This window comes from Cydia splendana, chromosome 5 (assembly GCF_910591565.1).
Source record: "Cydia splendana chromosome 5, ilCydSple1.2, whole genome shotgun sequence".
NCBI lineage: Eukaryota > Metazoa > Arthropoda > Insecta > Lepidoptera > Tortricidae > Cydia > Cydia splendana.
In genome coordinates, this window is record NC_085964.1 from 11,844,579 (window position 1) to 11,857,754 (window position 13,176).

Genomic DNA, 13,176 nt, shown 5'->3' on the forward strand with positions numbered 1-13,176 from the left:
AGACCTACCCAGCGGCTAGGTGGGTCCAAGACGTTGAAGACAGTACGGAGCTCTGCGGATGGACCCCATTACAGCAGTTGCTGATGGCAAGACGTTCGCTGGCGGGAACGGCTTTACTATGGTTCCGGGCGGAGCGAATATTCAAGACTTGGGATGAATTTAAAGCTGCAGTTCTAAAAGAGTTTCCTGATACGATTGATATTAAGACGATACACGAGTTGATGAGCTCCAGGTACAAGAAACCGAGTGAGTCCTGCCTAGAATACATGTTTACAATGAAAGAATTGGGAAAACGCGGCAAGATGCCCGACTACGTAGCGATAAAGTACATCGTGGAGGGAATAAGAGACCAAGAAGTTAATAAAATCATGTTGTACGGCGTGAGTACCTATAGTGACTTAAAAGAGAAGATTAAAATATACGAGCAACTAAAAGAAAATATGTCTGGTTCGAGCAATAAAGAAAAAGAAGCTAAGTCGAAGTACGTAGATCACGAGAAGTCAAACAGGCGGCAGGCGTTTACAAGATGTTTTAGCTGTGGAGAAATGAGCCATTCATCGACTGAGTGTCCACATAAAGACAAGGGTTTAAAATGCTTCAGATGCAATTCTTTTGGGCATATTTCATCACAGTGTAAAACGCCACAAGCCACAAATTCAAATTCACGCGGCAAGGACGACGGAAACGCAGCGGCGAACAGCAGTGAAGTTGGCAACACGAAAAAACTTCACTCGAGTAACGCCGGTGGCGCCGCCAGCGGCGGGAAAAGGAGTTTCATGTGTCACGCGAATGTCACGAACTTCACTTCGGACGGCGACAAAAACGTTAGCTGCGCCGACGCTGAAAATACTACAACGACGAATGATTATCAGTGTTTAACAACTGTTATGACGACTACGAGACCGAAAACGATTAATAACAAACCGTTGAAACAAATCTCCGTGTGCGGAAAGGACGAAATCGCGTTAATTGATTCCGGTAGCGACATAAACATTCTGACGATCGAGTGCTACAGTGAATTAAGTGCGCCGGAGCTTGTTGAATGCGATTCCGATGATAATATCACTGGACTTGGCGGTGGTGTAAAATGTTATGGACAAGTTAAGTTAAAGTTGTTAATTGACGGATTTTGGTATAACGACATGAAGTTTTTTGTTATTGATAAAGATAACCTACCAGTTCATTTGTTTAGAATGATTATCGGGCAAGAATTACTGAAACATTGTACGACTGTGTTGGAAGACGGGTTTGTTTTGATTTTACCGCGTATTCGCTGGGTGTATACCATACGTGTGGATGACCCTTCTGTTATAGGTAACGAGGTAAGCCCCGCGATACGGGAAAAGGTGAACAACATGGTGCAGTCGTATGTTCCTAGCAAGACGAAAGAGGCGCCGATCAAGCTCAAGATCGTGCTCAAAGACGACATCCCTGTGGCTCAGCGGCCAAGGAGGTTGGCCCCGAGGGAGCAGATTGAGGTAGATCAGCAGATAGCTAAGTGGGTTGAAGACGGCATAGTACAGGTGAGTTATTCTGATTATGCAAGCCCCTTAGTATTAGTAAAAAAGAAAGATGGTAGTACGAGGGTGTGTGTGGACTATCGACGGCTGAACCAAAAGATTGTTAAAGACGAGTATCCTCTCCCAGTCATTGAAGACCATATTGACAGACTGGCAAATGCTAAAGTGTTTAGCACTTTAGACTTAAAGAATGGCTATTTTCATTTGCCTGTGGACGAAGAATCTGTCAAATACACTTCGTTTGTTACCATGACGGGCCAGTTCGAGTTCCTTCGAGCTCCTTTCGGGCTCTCGATCTGTCCAAAAGTGTTCACCAGATTTATCACAGCGATTTTCAGGGACCTGATTGCTAGGGGTATTATCCTTATTTTTATTGATGATATTATCATTCCCGCAGAAAATGAAGACGACGCTGTGAGCAGACTGGCAGAAGTATTGGAGGTGGCGGCTGAGTACGGGCTGGAGATAAATTGGAAGAAGTCACAACTGGTTCAAAGACAAGTTGAGTACTTGGGCCATGTTATTAAAGACGGACAGGTGTGGCCTTCACCAGAGAAAACAGACGCTGTTGCCAGATTCCCTGTGCCCACCAATACTAAGCAATTGCAGAGTTTTATAGGACTAACATCCTACTTTCGAAAATATATCCAGAATTTTGCCATGATTTCGAAACCATTGACAGACCTGTTAAAACGAGAATACAGTTATGAGTTTAATGATGAATGCCGTGCTGCTTTTGAAGAGCTGAAGAGGAGACTGGTAAGTCAGCCAGTGCTTCGCATATTTAACCCCAGACTGCAGACTGAGATGCACACAGATGCCTCGATGGCAGCGATCTCTGCGATACTGTTACAAAGAGGAGAAGACGCAGAGCTGCATCCTGTGTATTACATGAGCAGAAAGACGACACCAGCTGAGAGCAAGTATACCAGCTATGAACTTGAAGGCTTGGCGATAATTGAAGGAGTAAAGAAGTTTCGCTGTTACCTGTATGGAAAACACTTCAAGATTGTCACCGACTGCAAAGCATTTCAAATGACATTAAATAAGAAAGACTTAGTAATGTCAACGAGAGTGGCAAGGTGGATACTACTGCTGCAGGAATATGATTTTGAAATTGAGCACAGAGCTGGAAGTAAGATGCAGCATGTGGATGCACTCAGCCGAAACCCATATGTGGCAGTATGTAACGGGCCGATTCATCAACGACTAAAGACTTCACAACAGAACGACGATGGGCTAAAAGCGATCATAGAGGTGTTGAAAAAGAACACGCAGTATCAGGACTACTACTTGGAAAATGGTTTGCTCTACAAAGGCATACAGAAGCATCTCGTGGTACCAAAGACTATGGAATCCGAGATTATAAAAAGAGCACATGAGAATGGCCATTTTTCAAAAAAGAAAATGATTGAACTTATAAGTAAGGATTATTATATCAAGAATTTAGAAAGAAAAATAGAAGAGTTTATAGTCTCGTGCATACCATGTTTGTTGGCAGAAAAGAAGAGCGGAAAGCTAGAAGGGTTCTTGCATCCTATTGATAAGAAGGAGTTGCCACTAGATACTCTCCATATAGACCATATTGGTCCGATGACAGAAACCAAGAAGCTGTATAACCACATTTTGACAATGGTGGATGCATTTACCAAGTTTGTGTGGCTGTTCCCAGTTAAGAGTACAACTGCCAAAGAAACCGTAGATAAGATGATGATATTTCAGCAATGTTTTGGAAACCCGACTAGAATCATTACTGACAGAGGCACCGCGTTTACTGGCTGTCAGTTCGAGGAATTCTGCAAAGACGAAGGTATTGACCATGTAAAGATAACTACTGGGGTACCTCGGAGCAATGGCCAGGTGGAAAGGCTCCACAAAGTGATGACCAGCGTTCTAACCAAGCTGTGTATTGAAGAACCGACACACTGGTACCGCCATGTAAGTAGAGTTCAGCGAGCCATCAACAGTACCCATCAGCGCAGCATAAACACTACTCCATTTGAGTTGCTAATTGGTACAAAAATGAAAATAAAGGAAGACTATGATATCTACGAACTGATAGAGCAAGAGAATAGAGATAGTTTTATGGCTGCTAGAGAAGAAAATAGGAAGAAGGCGAAGGAGCAAATCTTACAGATACAAGAAGAAAATAGAAAGACCTACAATAAGCGAAGGAAGCCGAGTACACTGTATACTGTGGGCGATAGAGTCGCTATTAAGAGGACCCAGTTTGGTGTTGGCATGAAGCTCAAACCTAAGTTCCTAGGTCCATATGAAGTCGTTGGATGTATGGGACGTGATCGCTACAAGGTGAAGAAACTGGACGGCGCAGCCGAAGGTCCGGGGAACACCACTACTTCCTGCGACAACATGAAGCCATGGCCTGGTGAGGAGTAAGTCAGGTAAGATTTTGATGTTTTATGTTGCCATAACAGAGGGCGCCACGTGTTTGCATGCCTATGCAGGGCGCTGTCACTGTTTTCCTACCATGTTTCAATAATTTGATGATGTGCCCAATATTTCGAATATCTAAGGTGTAAGATGTACCTTTTATTTAAATATTTAACGTGTAACGTGTTCCTTAAACTTAAATATCTAATGTGTAGCTGTATCGCACAAAGTTATGTGAAAGATTAATCATGCTAAGAGAAAGTTTATAACTTTTGGTTTATTACTTTATACTGGTGTTGATAAAGTACCTAGTATTTGTATGCTGCGACTTTGTGCCATAATATGTTAAATTTAAAGATGTTCTTACTGCTTAGTAGTAAAAGATTTTATTACTCTGTTACTTAAATGCTAAAAACCTATGTGATATGCTATGTGATCTCACGGTTGTATCTAGATTAGTATCATGATAGTTCCTTTTGTTTCAAATTAAGTTGTAACTAGAGTAGAGACCATGTTTGTATAGTCTGAGGCCAGACTAAAGAGTAGGACGGCCGATCTGTAGGATGCGTGGATTGGAACGTAAGGAGTGAACGAGTGAGTGATAGAACGAACTGTTGAATGAACGATGTGTGAACGAGAGAGTATGATGCCGAGTGTCAGAGCGTGTGAAAGAGAGAGCAAAACGCCATGGGCGGATTTTGAATTGTTACCGGTGATTCGGGGAGACTGATTTGGGACGTACGATGTGCGGGTGTAATTTCTGTGTTTTTTGCAAAATATAAGGACTTAAAGATAATTTTGAGTTGTTTGTGTTCGCCCGACCCACATGTATATGTTAGCAGTTAGCATACATTCTTCCCTAACCTACATACATTCTTACATAAAGTAGGAGTTTAGTCAACAAGATTTAAACTTAATAACACATTAAATTAAATTATACAAAGAATTATTACAAACAGTTTATTACCATAACCATCAGTAGGTACATCAAAATTATGAAACTTATTAAGTAGGTACCTACCTATTTCATCTTTTAATTCATTAATCTAATAATCTGCCAGAAAAGAATCAATTGGCGATATTTTAGTGTCCTCATCCTTCGGCAGAGAATCAGGCGGTTGTCGATCCAGATTAGCGTGCGTGTTGTTCCTAGCGTGCAGGCTGGCGGCAAGCGCCGCGTTGTCCGCCAGAGCCGCGGCCAGCGCGCGCTGCAGGCTCGCCGAGCCCGCGCGTTCAGCTTCCAGCGCAGCCTTGGCTACACTTAGGGCTTCCTTGTCGGGGTCCACCGCCGCTTTAGAGTACTCTGTTATATTGGTTGATAATCGGGCTTGGAGCTCTGCTACTAGTGTGTTGAGGCGAGTTATTTCAGCTGAAAGAAAATAGGGCGATAGATAACAGCATTTAGTCTGCGTTGATGTCTAATTTATGGCGTGCGTTCGTCTTAATATGTTATTGTAATGAACTAAATGAAGGTTACATGGACATAATATTTAGATTGCAGTGGGCGAATACTGTTGTTTGCTTATTATCTGAGTATCCTCAATTGTAAGCAGTAGTGATGACAATTTGACAATTTCAAGACATTTAAGCCTAAGTAGTTGGTATTGACCCTGTTTACTAATCCGGCGGTCTTAAAATAGGTATATGGGACAGCGATATTTTGTTCCTGAACTATTCTTGTTTATCGCTTATTGTTCTTTATTTTTGCTATCGTTATTGTTAATTGTTCATTCTTATTATATTTATGTTTGTTGTATTTATTTATCTTTATATTGTCGACTACTACATGGAAAGGACTGTTGGACTAGATGGTTGTGTGCAAGACTGTCTCGTCCCTTAAGTGTTTAATGGGCTGTCTATAGAAATTAATTCAATATTCATACTGTTAGCTCTCCTCAGCTCACTGACGGTGTGGTGCAGCTCGGCGGCAGCTCGCCGACGTTCCCGCGCGTGTGCAGCGGCGGCCAGGCGCGCACGCTCGCGAATCTCCGCGCCGCCGCTTGCGCACCGCTCTACTCGTCTGAGCTCGCTCTCAAGCCGGGACGCTTCGCTAAATGAACATTACACTAATGTTAAGAATGGAACGTGATGGGATATGAATCCTCTTTCTTAGGAGCTAGAAAGCCCCTCATTTATTTACATGTGGGATTTGGTTAATGGGGTCGGGTACTTTTTACATACCTTGAGTTTTTCTTAATGATTCCGGGTTTCTCAATAAATAATGATCGCCTTAAACGAGAATAGTAGTAGTAGGGTAAAGTGTTGACAACACCTGACCCGTAAGGCATGTACAAACAAGTGTCATTGTGAAGGATGAGGAATTGGAATTAGTTGATAGTACAGTTTTTCTTGGAATAACTTTAGATTCTAAACTCCAGTGGGGTCCCCATATTGCTACTCTTTCGAATAGACTGAGCTCTGCAGCTTTTGCAGTGAGCAAAATCCGTCAGTTAACTGATGTGAAAACAGCTCGATTAGTATATTTTAGTTACTTCCATAGCATTATGGCATATGGTATTTTACTGTGGGGCGGTGCTTCAGAGATAAATACCATTTTTGTTCTGCAGAAGAGGGCTATTCGAGCAATATACAAAATGAACCATAGAGACTCACTTAGAGATAAATTTAAGGAAATTGACATAATGACAGTGCACTGTCAATACATTTATGAGAATATTCTGTATGTACATAAAAATATTGTAAATTTTAGGAAAAATTGTGAAATTCATAATATTAATACTAGAAATAAACATAAGCTCGCAGTGCCCTTCACTCGGCTCCATAAAATTAAAAAATCATTCATGGGTAATTGTGTAAGATTTTATAATAAACTTCCAAACCATATTACTGAATTATCTATTAATAAATTTAAGAATTATGTAAAGCGTAAACTTATTTCTAAAGCTTATTATACCACACAAGACTACATGAATGATATTACAACGTGGGATTAATTGTTATTCGAAATGATTATTTATTTATTAGGTATATTTGATTATTGATGAGGAAATGGATATTCCGATGTAATACTATCTACTTCTTTTGTTACTTATGCTTTTTTTTGACATTTAGATTTTATTCTAGAAATTCTAGACTAGTATTTTTTTATACAATCTTTTTAATGTTTGACGATCCTTTTGTGAAATTTTTAGTGTTAAATTTGATATGTATAATAATCCAGTTTTATTATGGCATAATACTAACATCAATAAATTGCTCTGATAATTAGATTAAGATTAATTACGATTCATAAGAGCTTGTTGCTAGGCCTACATGAATAAAGTAAATTTTGTTTGTTTGTTTGTTTGACGACTCAAAATATATAGGCAGACATAGAAGTTTTTGTGGCATAAACGAGTATTTGAAAAAATGAAACATCGATAAATCTGTTATCGATAAGTCATAGATTAATATTTAAGATATTATGTCACTTCTACTTGCTGTAGGTAAGTTACCGAGAAATTTCAATAATGCAAATCAATTACATAGCGCTACATAATTTCTTTATTACATACAATATTTAGTACTTAAAAATTAAAACGTAAACTGTAGTATACAGTGCCAAAAGAATAGAAAACTACCAATATACAAAAAGAGAAGAAGGTATCGAACGTGTTGTGTATTTCGCGGTAGTTATCTTCTTAAAAATGTAATAAATATCTAAGTACCTATAATGTTAAGGTAACATCAATAACAGACATGTCGATATTTCATTTTGTCAATCACTTTATTTTGCCACAAAAACTTCTATGTTTGTATATAGATATCTATTTTGTTTTATTAACGGGCTTGGATTCGAAAAATTGGAATCAATGTTTTTGTGTATTTAGTCTCTACATTTGTACACATAAAGGGTGGTTAGCAAGTTGATGTGAATTAGATTCTAATGCCCGTTGTTTACTCGACTGTGCAAGGTTAACCGCTGTTTTACGACTCGAATACCTAGGTGAATAAATAAATAAACCTAAATCTAAGTGGAAGAACTCAATAGACACAGGATTCATAGGTAGAGATATTTTTTTCTCTATAATAATAAATGCATTTATCAAATGTTAGGATCAAAGGAATTTCTGTAATCTTTAAAATGTTGTATGATGATAACTGTCCCTATATTTGTCCAATAGACCAACTAGCGTGCCCTGGCTTACTGAGCTCATACGTTGGTTTAGTCGAGGTGGGCTCAGTCCTGCACCTTGCCCAGCCCAGTGTACCTACTGTACTCGGCCTACAGCGGTCACAGTGACTGTTGAGTTCAGGCGGTCTTCATATGGACTCGGAACCCCACGCCGCTTCGGCATGTGAGCGCTAAAGATGAGCATATTAGTCTAGCTAACACACTGTTTCAATGTGATAACCGCGTCATACCTCCGAGCGTCGTCGGTAGCGAGGCGCACTCGGTCCTGCAGCTCGGTGTACTGCCGCTGCAGCGAGCCGTGCACGGCCTGTAGCGGCCGCAGCTGCTGCACTTCTCGCTCCAAACTGCTCAGCTGACGGGACAGCTCGGCGCAACGCTCTTCGAAGAGAACGCGCTGACGATCCTAGTCAAATATTATTTACATGATGCTTATGTAATATCCGGTGCACGAATAGACAAATTCAATGCTACTAGAATTTGTCCAACATTTATAAAGGCGAGTAAGAATGTGATAGTTAACAGGACCTTAGTTAGTCAAACATATGTAGTTTCAATATGCAGGCGAGGTTCTTAAGTCATGATGGCTCAATGAGGCGACGATGGTATATATGAATGACGTACCTCTATGCCTACACAAAAGGATGAGTGTATTTTTTGCGTCAGAGCCTGTTTCGATTCTATGCCTGGTATGTTTAAAAAAGCTTTCCATACCATGATTGATTGACTTTAATAGGTTCGTAGTTAGATTATCTTTCAGTTACAATAATTTTATGACTCCATTATCTTCCTCGCATCATTTAATATAATTTTCTCAGAACTTGTATAATAGTTTGATACAGGACAGCCAGGAAAGCACTAAGATAAGGAGAACAAATTTAATTAGAGCTTTTATCCAACAATGGCACGCCCCAGTCAATACTCGTTTACCATTCCATGACATAGTAGCCAATGTAAAAGTGTGAAGTAGGTATATAATCCAGTTGTACCTAACTACATTAAGCCATCCACCCACACCCACCGTTATATTATGTCCATTCGTATTTAACAAATAGCAAGTTCCTTGTGAGCCTTGGTGAGCGTGGGTGGTGTCCTCGGTTGCAGCACCTCGCCTTGCCACGCTTCGGTTCGCGTAGAGTCTATTTGGACTGCTCTTCTAGCATTTAATTTTTTCGGCTTTATAATCAGACATTATTTTAATTAGCCTTTTAACTTACGTGTATGTCCATTTGCATTTTAACATTAGCGAGTTCCTCTTGAGCCTTGGCGAGCGCGGCGGCGGCGTGGGCGGCGCCCGCGGTGGCAGCGGCGGCGCCGTGCCGCGCCTCGGCCGCGGCGCGCTCGGCGGCGTCGCGCGCGGCTTCCGCCGCCTCCGCCCGCGTGGACTCGGTTTGGACTGTTTCGCGCAAGTGTTTTTCTGATACCTACTTAACCAAATCAGTGCTTAGCTCTCACGTTATGGGTTAGGATTTTCCTTTTGAATTTCTTATCAGATTTACACTCTTGGTTGGACCACGGTGGCTACCGTGAACATCGAAATTCCGATATTGTCTATGTGCGTCCTTTATGTTATTACTCAAAGGAAGTTACATAAGAGATAGAGATGTTATATACGTCCTGGTTTCCTCAAAATTTATTCGTTATTTGTTAGCAATCAAAAGAGTCTAAACAATTGGATGGATAATTTAATCTTCCGGAACAATCCATCAATTATTGATTAAGAAAAGAACGTCACATAAATTATACAATATAGGTGCCCTATGTTTATGAAAATTTTATCAGGTAATATAATCAAAATAGGGCTCACGCTAATAGATTCAAATTCAGCAACCAGTTCCAGGAACTGTTGTTCAAAAGTCTCAAATTCCGTATTGTTCAACCCCATTTTGTAAGTATTTAATTACTTATTTCAATTTGTAAGATTCAACTTATTGACGTTATTCTTTTATAAAATAGGCGGTAAAAGTTCTTTTTTAACAAGTATGGCCTGGATGCGAGTCCGTTAAGCCAATTATTTTTTAATATTTTTAAATTACGTCATTCATTATTAAACGCAATAAAGCTGGTCAAACAACTTTGTCAGTAGATAAAGACGCGAAATTCATTTTTTTTAAATTTCCGTTTTTTTGTAGTGACAGAAATGGCTTGACAGACTATAGTAGGTCATGTGGTCTAGCCAGCAATCGAGGTCACATGAAAATTTCGTAAAATTAAAAAGTGTTCATTGGAACAATGAACACTTTTTAATTAAAAATAATATAAAAAAAATAATAAAAAAAAATGTAAAAACATATTTAAAAAAAGTTGACGTCTTTTGAACCGACGCCAAATAACCTTCAATAGAAAAATGACTTCACAAAACAAAACTTACTTTATTTGCAACCATAGTGCAGCTGATAACAATTACATTTGGCCCCAAGACCTAAAAACTTGCCTTGGAGAAGTTCCAAGTTCCACTCTGGGCTTCATGAGCAGTTCCATTTCACCAAATAAAACTAAGTACATATATATTTAAATGCAAATGCTTGGTTTTTATATATAAATAAAGTTATGCTTATTAAGAGTTTAGGAGTACCCTCGATTCCTCATATATGGATCTCATATCCCATCATCAGAACTGGATTTTATCGAAAATGGGACTGGTCTATACACATACGTGTAGGTATACTTACGGTACCTATCTCGTCGCATAATAATTTGATTGTCCTAATGTAGGTAAAAAAAGTCTCCAGCTGAAACAAAATGTATTTTCGAAACTATTTTGTGTAGAATAGGGTAGGTTAGATTGGGTTTGTGCGTAAATGAGTTTTATGCGATCGATTATTATGCGACCCAATATACCCGTATACTTAATATACTTTTCATCAAAAAATAATTATCTAGTCTAGATTAATCGGTCGAAAAATGACAGAGTTCTGAGCTTTAGACCATTTAGTAACTGGGGACTTCATGGCTGTCATTTTCTGTACGAAACAGTCTGCCTATTTTTGCGGGGAAGGGGACGTCAAATGTATCGCTATTTTACATGATTTGGACGTAACGTACAAATAATTGTCAGTCCATACAAAAGTTTGCACAATTGTGCAAGTTTTTCGGCAGAGGGGTAAGCTGTTAAAGGCGACTTCAGTTATTAAAAGCTCTAAGTTCTGAGCTAACAAACATAAAAAACAACCGATCTAAGAACCTCCTTGTATAATTAGGGCGAGCGAAGCGAGCCCTATCACTATTCGACAAACTATGCATTCTTGTGGTAGACTTTACGGAAAAACTATGGCACTGATAGGTTTGAAATTTAACAAAGTAATTTAAATTCATGTCTAGATGTGTTATCAAACATAAAAATATCATTTTATAAACCTAAAAAAAATAAAATAAAGGAATAACACTTTGTATTACTACTAGCGCCATCTGTTAGAAAAATTATGAATTAAAATTCGTGCTAATGTACTATGTGCTAACAAAGTTGAATACAAAAAAGGGTTAAAATTTTGGATTCTGACCCATCTCGCTTCGCTCGGTTTGATTCCCAATTTAGCAATTAAGTTTCTGTGAATACGGGAACATTCAATCTTGCTGTATATTCACTGCGGAGGTCAATTTACTCGTATGCTCTGATCTGTGACGCCGATGAACTGATCAGTCATGTTGTGTTAGCAAACTTAAATCGGGTATTTTCAGTTTGAGAAACAGTTTTAATGTTACTATTGCTTGGAACTGCCAAAATTATAAATAAAGAAGCATATTAGGCCATCTGTTGTTAATACAAACTTCAGTGATTTAGGGCCGATACGATACAGAGGGACTACAACCCGACTGCAACTTGTATGGAAACTGCACGCCGACTGCACGCCAATTGCAACGTCGGCGTGCAGTTCAACAAAATGACCCAGAAACCTGGCATTACCTAGTGGAACTCAGGTTTGGTGCAACATAGGCACACGCTGTTTTAGTCATTCGACACGTCTTGATGAGCACTTGGGAGAGCAGTACGATAGAGCTGATGCTGAACCCCGGCTGTACCTAGCGGAACTCAGGTTTGGGGCAACATAGACAAACACTGGGTTAGACATCCGACTCGTCATGATGATCACTTGGTAGAGCAGTACCCAAGATAGCTGATGCTGAACCCTGGCAGTACCTAGTGTAGCTCGGGTTTAATACAACATATGCACACGCTGTTTTGGTCATCCGACTCGTCTTGATGAGCACTTAGGAGAGTAGTACCCAAGATAGAGCTGATGCTGAACCCTGGCTGTACCTAGTGGAACTCAGGTTTGGTGCAACATAGGCACACGCTGTTTTAGTCATTCGACACGTCTTGATGGGCATTTGGGAGAGCAGTACCCAAGATAGAGCTGATGCTGAACCCTGGCAGTACCTATTGGAACTCAGATTTGGTGCAACATAGGCACACGCTGTTTTGGTCATCCGACTCGTTTTTTTGAGCACTTGGGAGATACCCAAGATAGAGTTGTAACTGAACCCTAGCAGTATTTAGTGGAGCTCAGGTTTGTTGCCATATATAGGCACACGATGTTTTGGTCATTGTGACTAGTCGTATGCCTATTGCCTAGTATTAACCTCATTTTTCATTACAAAACACAGAAAATAAAAGGAAATACCTTGTAAAACTAAAGACCTCTTCAGTCGCATATTTCATTCATGATTCCATCGAATATTCTAACAATTGAAACTTGAAGCAATTCCATGGTAATCCATAATACTTATCACGTGTCTTTCTTTTTTTTTGTGTTCTCTATTTTAACTTAGAAATAAACAAAATAAACCCTCAGGAAATAATCAACAACAAATTGGTATTGACGTTGACAATAAAACTGATAAAGACAGCTCGACGTTCCGTTACGCTGATGCTCTAGTACAATTTCGAAACATAAAGTCTAAAAATTCATAAGATAAATAAAAATATTAATTCTCTAAATTCCGGATGTCTTAAATAATATATTAGATACTAATAAACATAAAAAAACTTCAATACAGGAACGTTTTTCAGAAGTAAACTAAAAATATCTCAAAGTAAAATAATGCTTACAAATTCGTACGTGATGAGTTTTCGAACGTTCCCTTTTATCACAATTTAGTATGCTCCAACTGACTAATCGCCTATTGCCTATG

The 13,176-nt window shown here is 39.4% G+C and overlaps 1 protein-coding gene across 1 annotated transcript; it reads right to left on the reverse strand.

Moving 5' to 3' along the window:
* Positions 1-4,957: 4,957 nt before the first annotated feature.
* LOC134790342 (uncharacterized abhydrolase domain-containing protein DDB_G0269086-like) lies at positions 4,958-9,928 on the reverse strand. The gene is made up of 5 exons (XM_063761109.1): positions 9,851-9,928; positions 9,261-9,467; positions 8,277-8,449; positions 5,795-5,961; positions 4,958-5,280 (listed from the first exon to the last, which is right to left on the reverse strand). Exons 1-5 carry the CDS (start codon positions 9,926-9,928, stop codon positions 4,958-4,960), a joined length of 948 nt encoding a protein of 315 aa, XP_063617179.1.
* Positions 9,929-13,176: the final 3,248 nt, after the last annotated feature.

Coding starts and splice junctions, on each gene's coding strand:
- LOC134790342 (XM_063761109.1), bottom strand. CDS start 9,928: ATGGGGTTGAACAATACGGAATTTGAGACTTTTGAACAACAGTTCCTG. Junction 9,468..9,850: donor CTGAATTTGAATCTATTAGC/GTGAGCCCTATT, acceptor TTGGTTAAGTAG/GTATCAGAAAAACACTTGCG. Junction 5,281..5,794: donor TGAGCTGAGGAGAGCTAACA/GTATGAATATTG, acceptor ATTTTCTTTCAG/CTGAAATAACTCGCCTCAAC.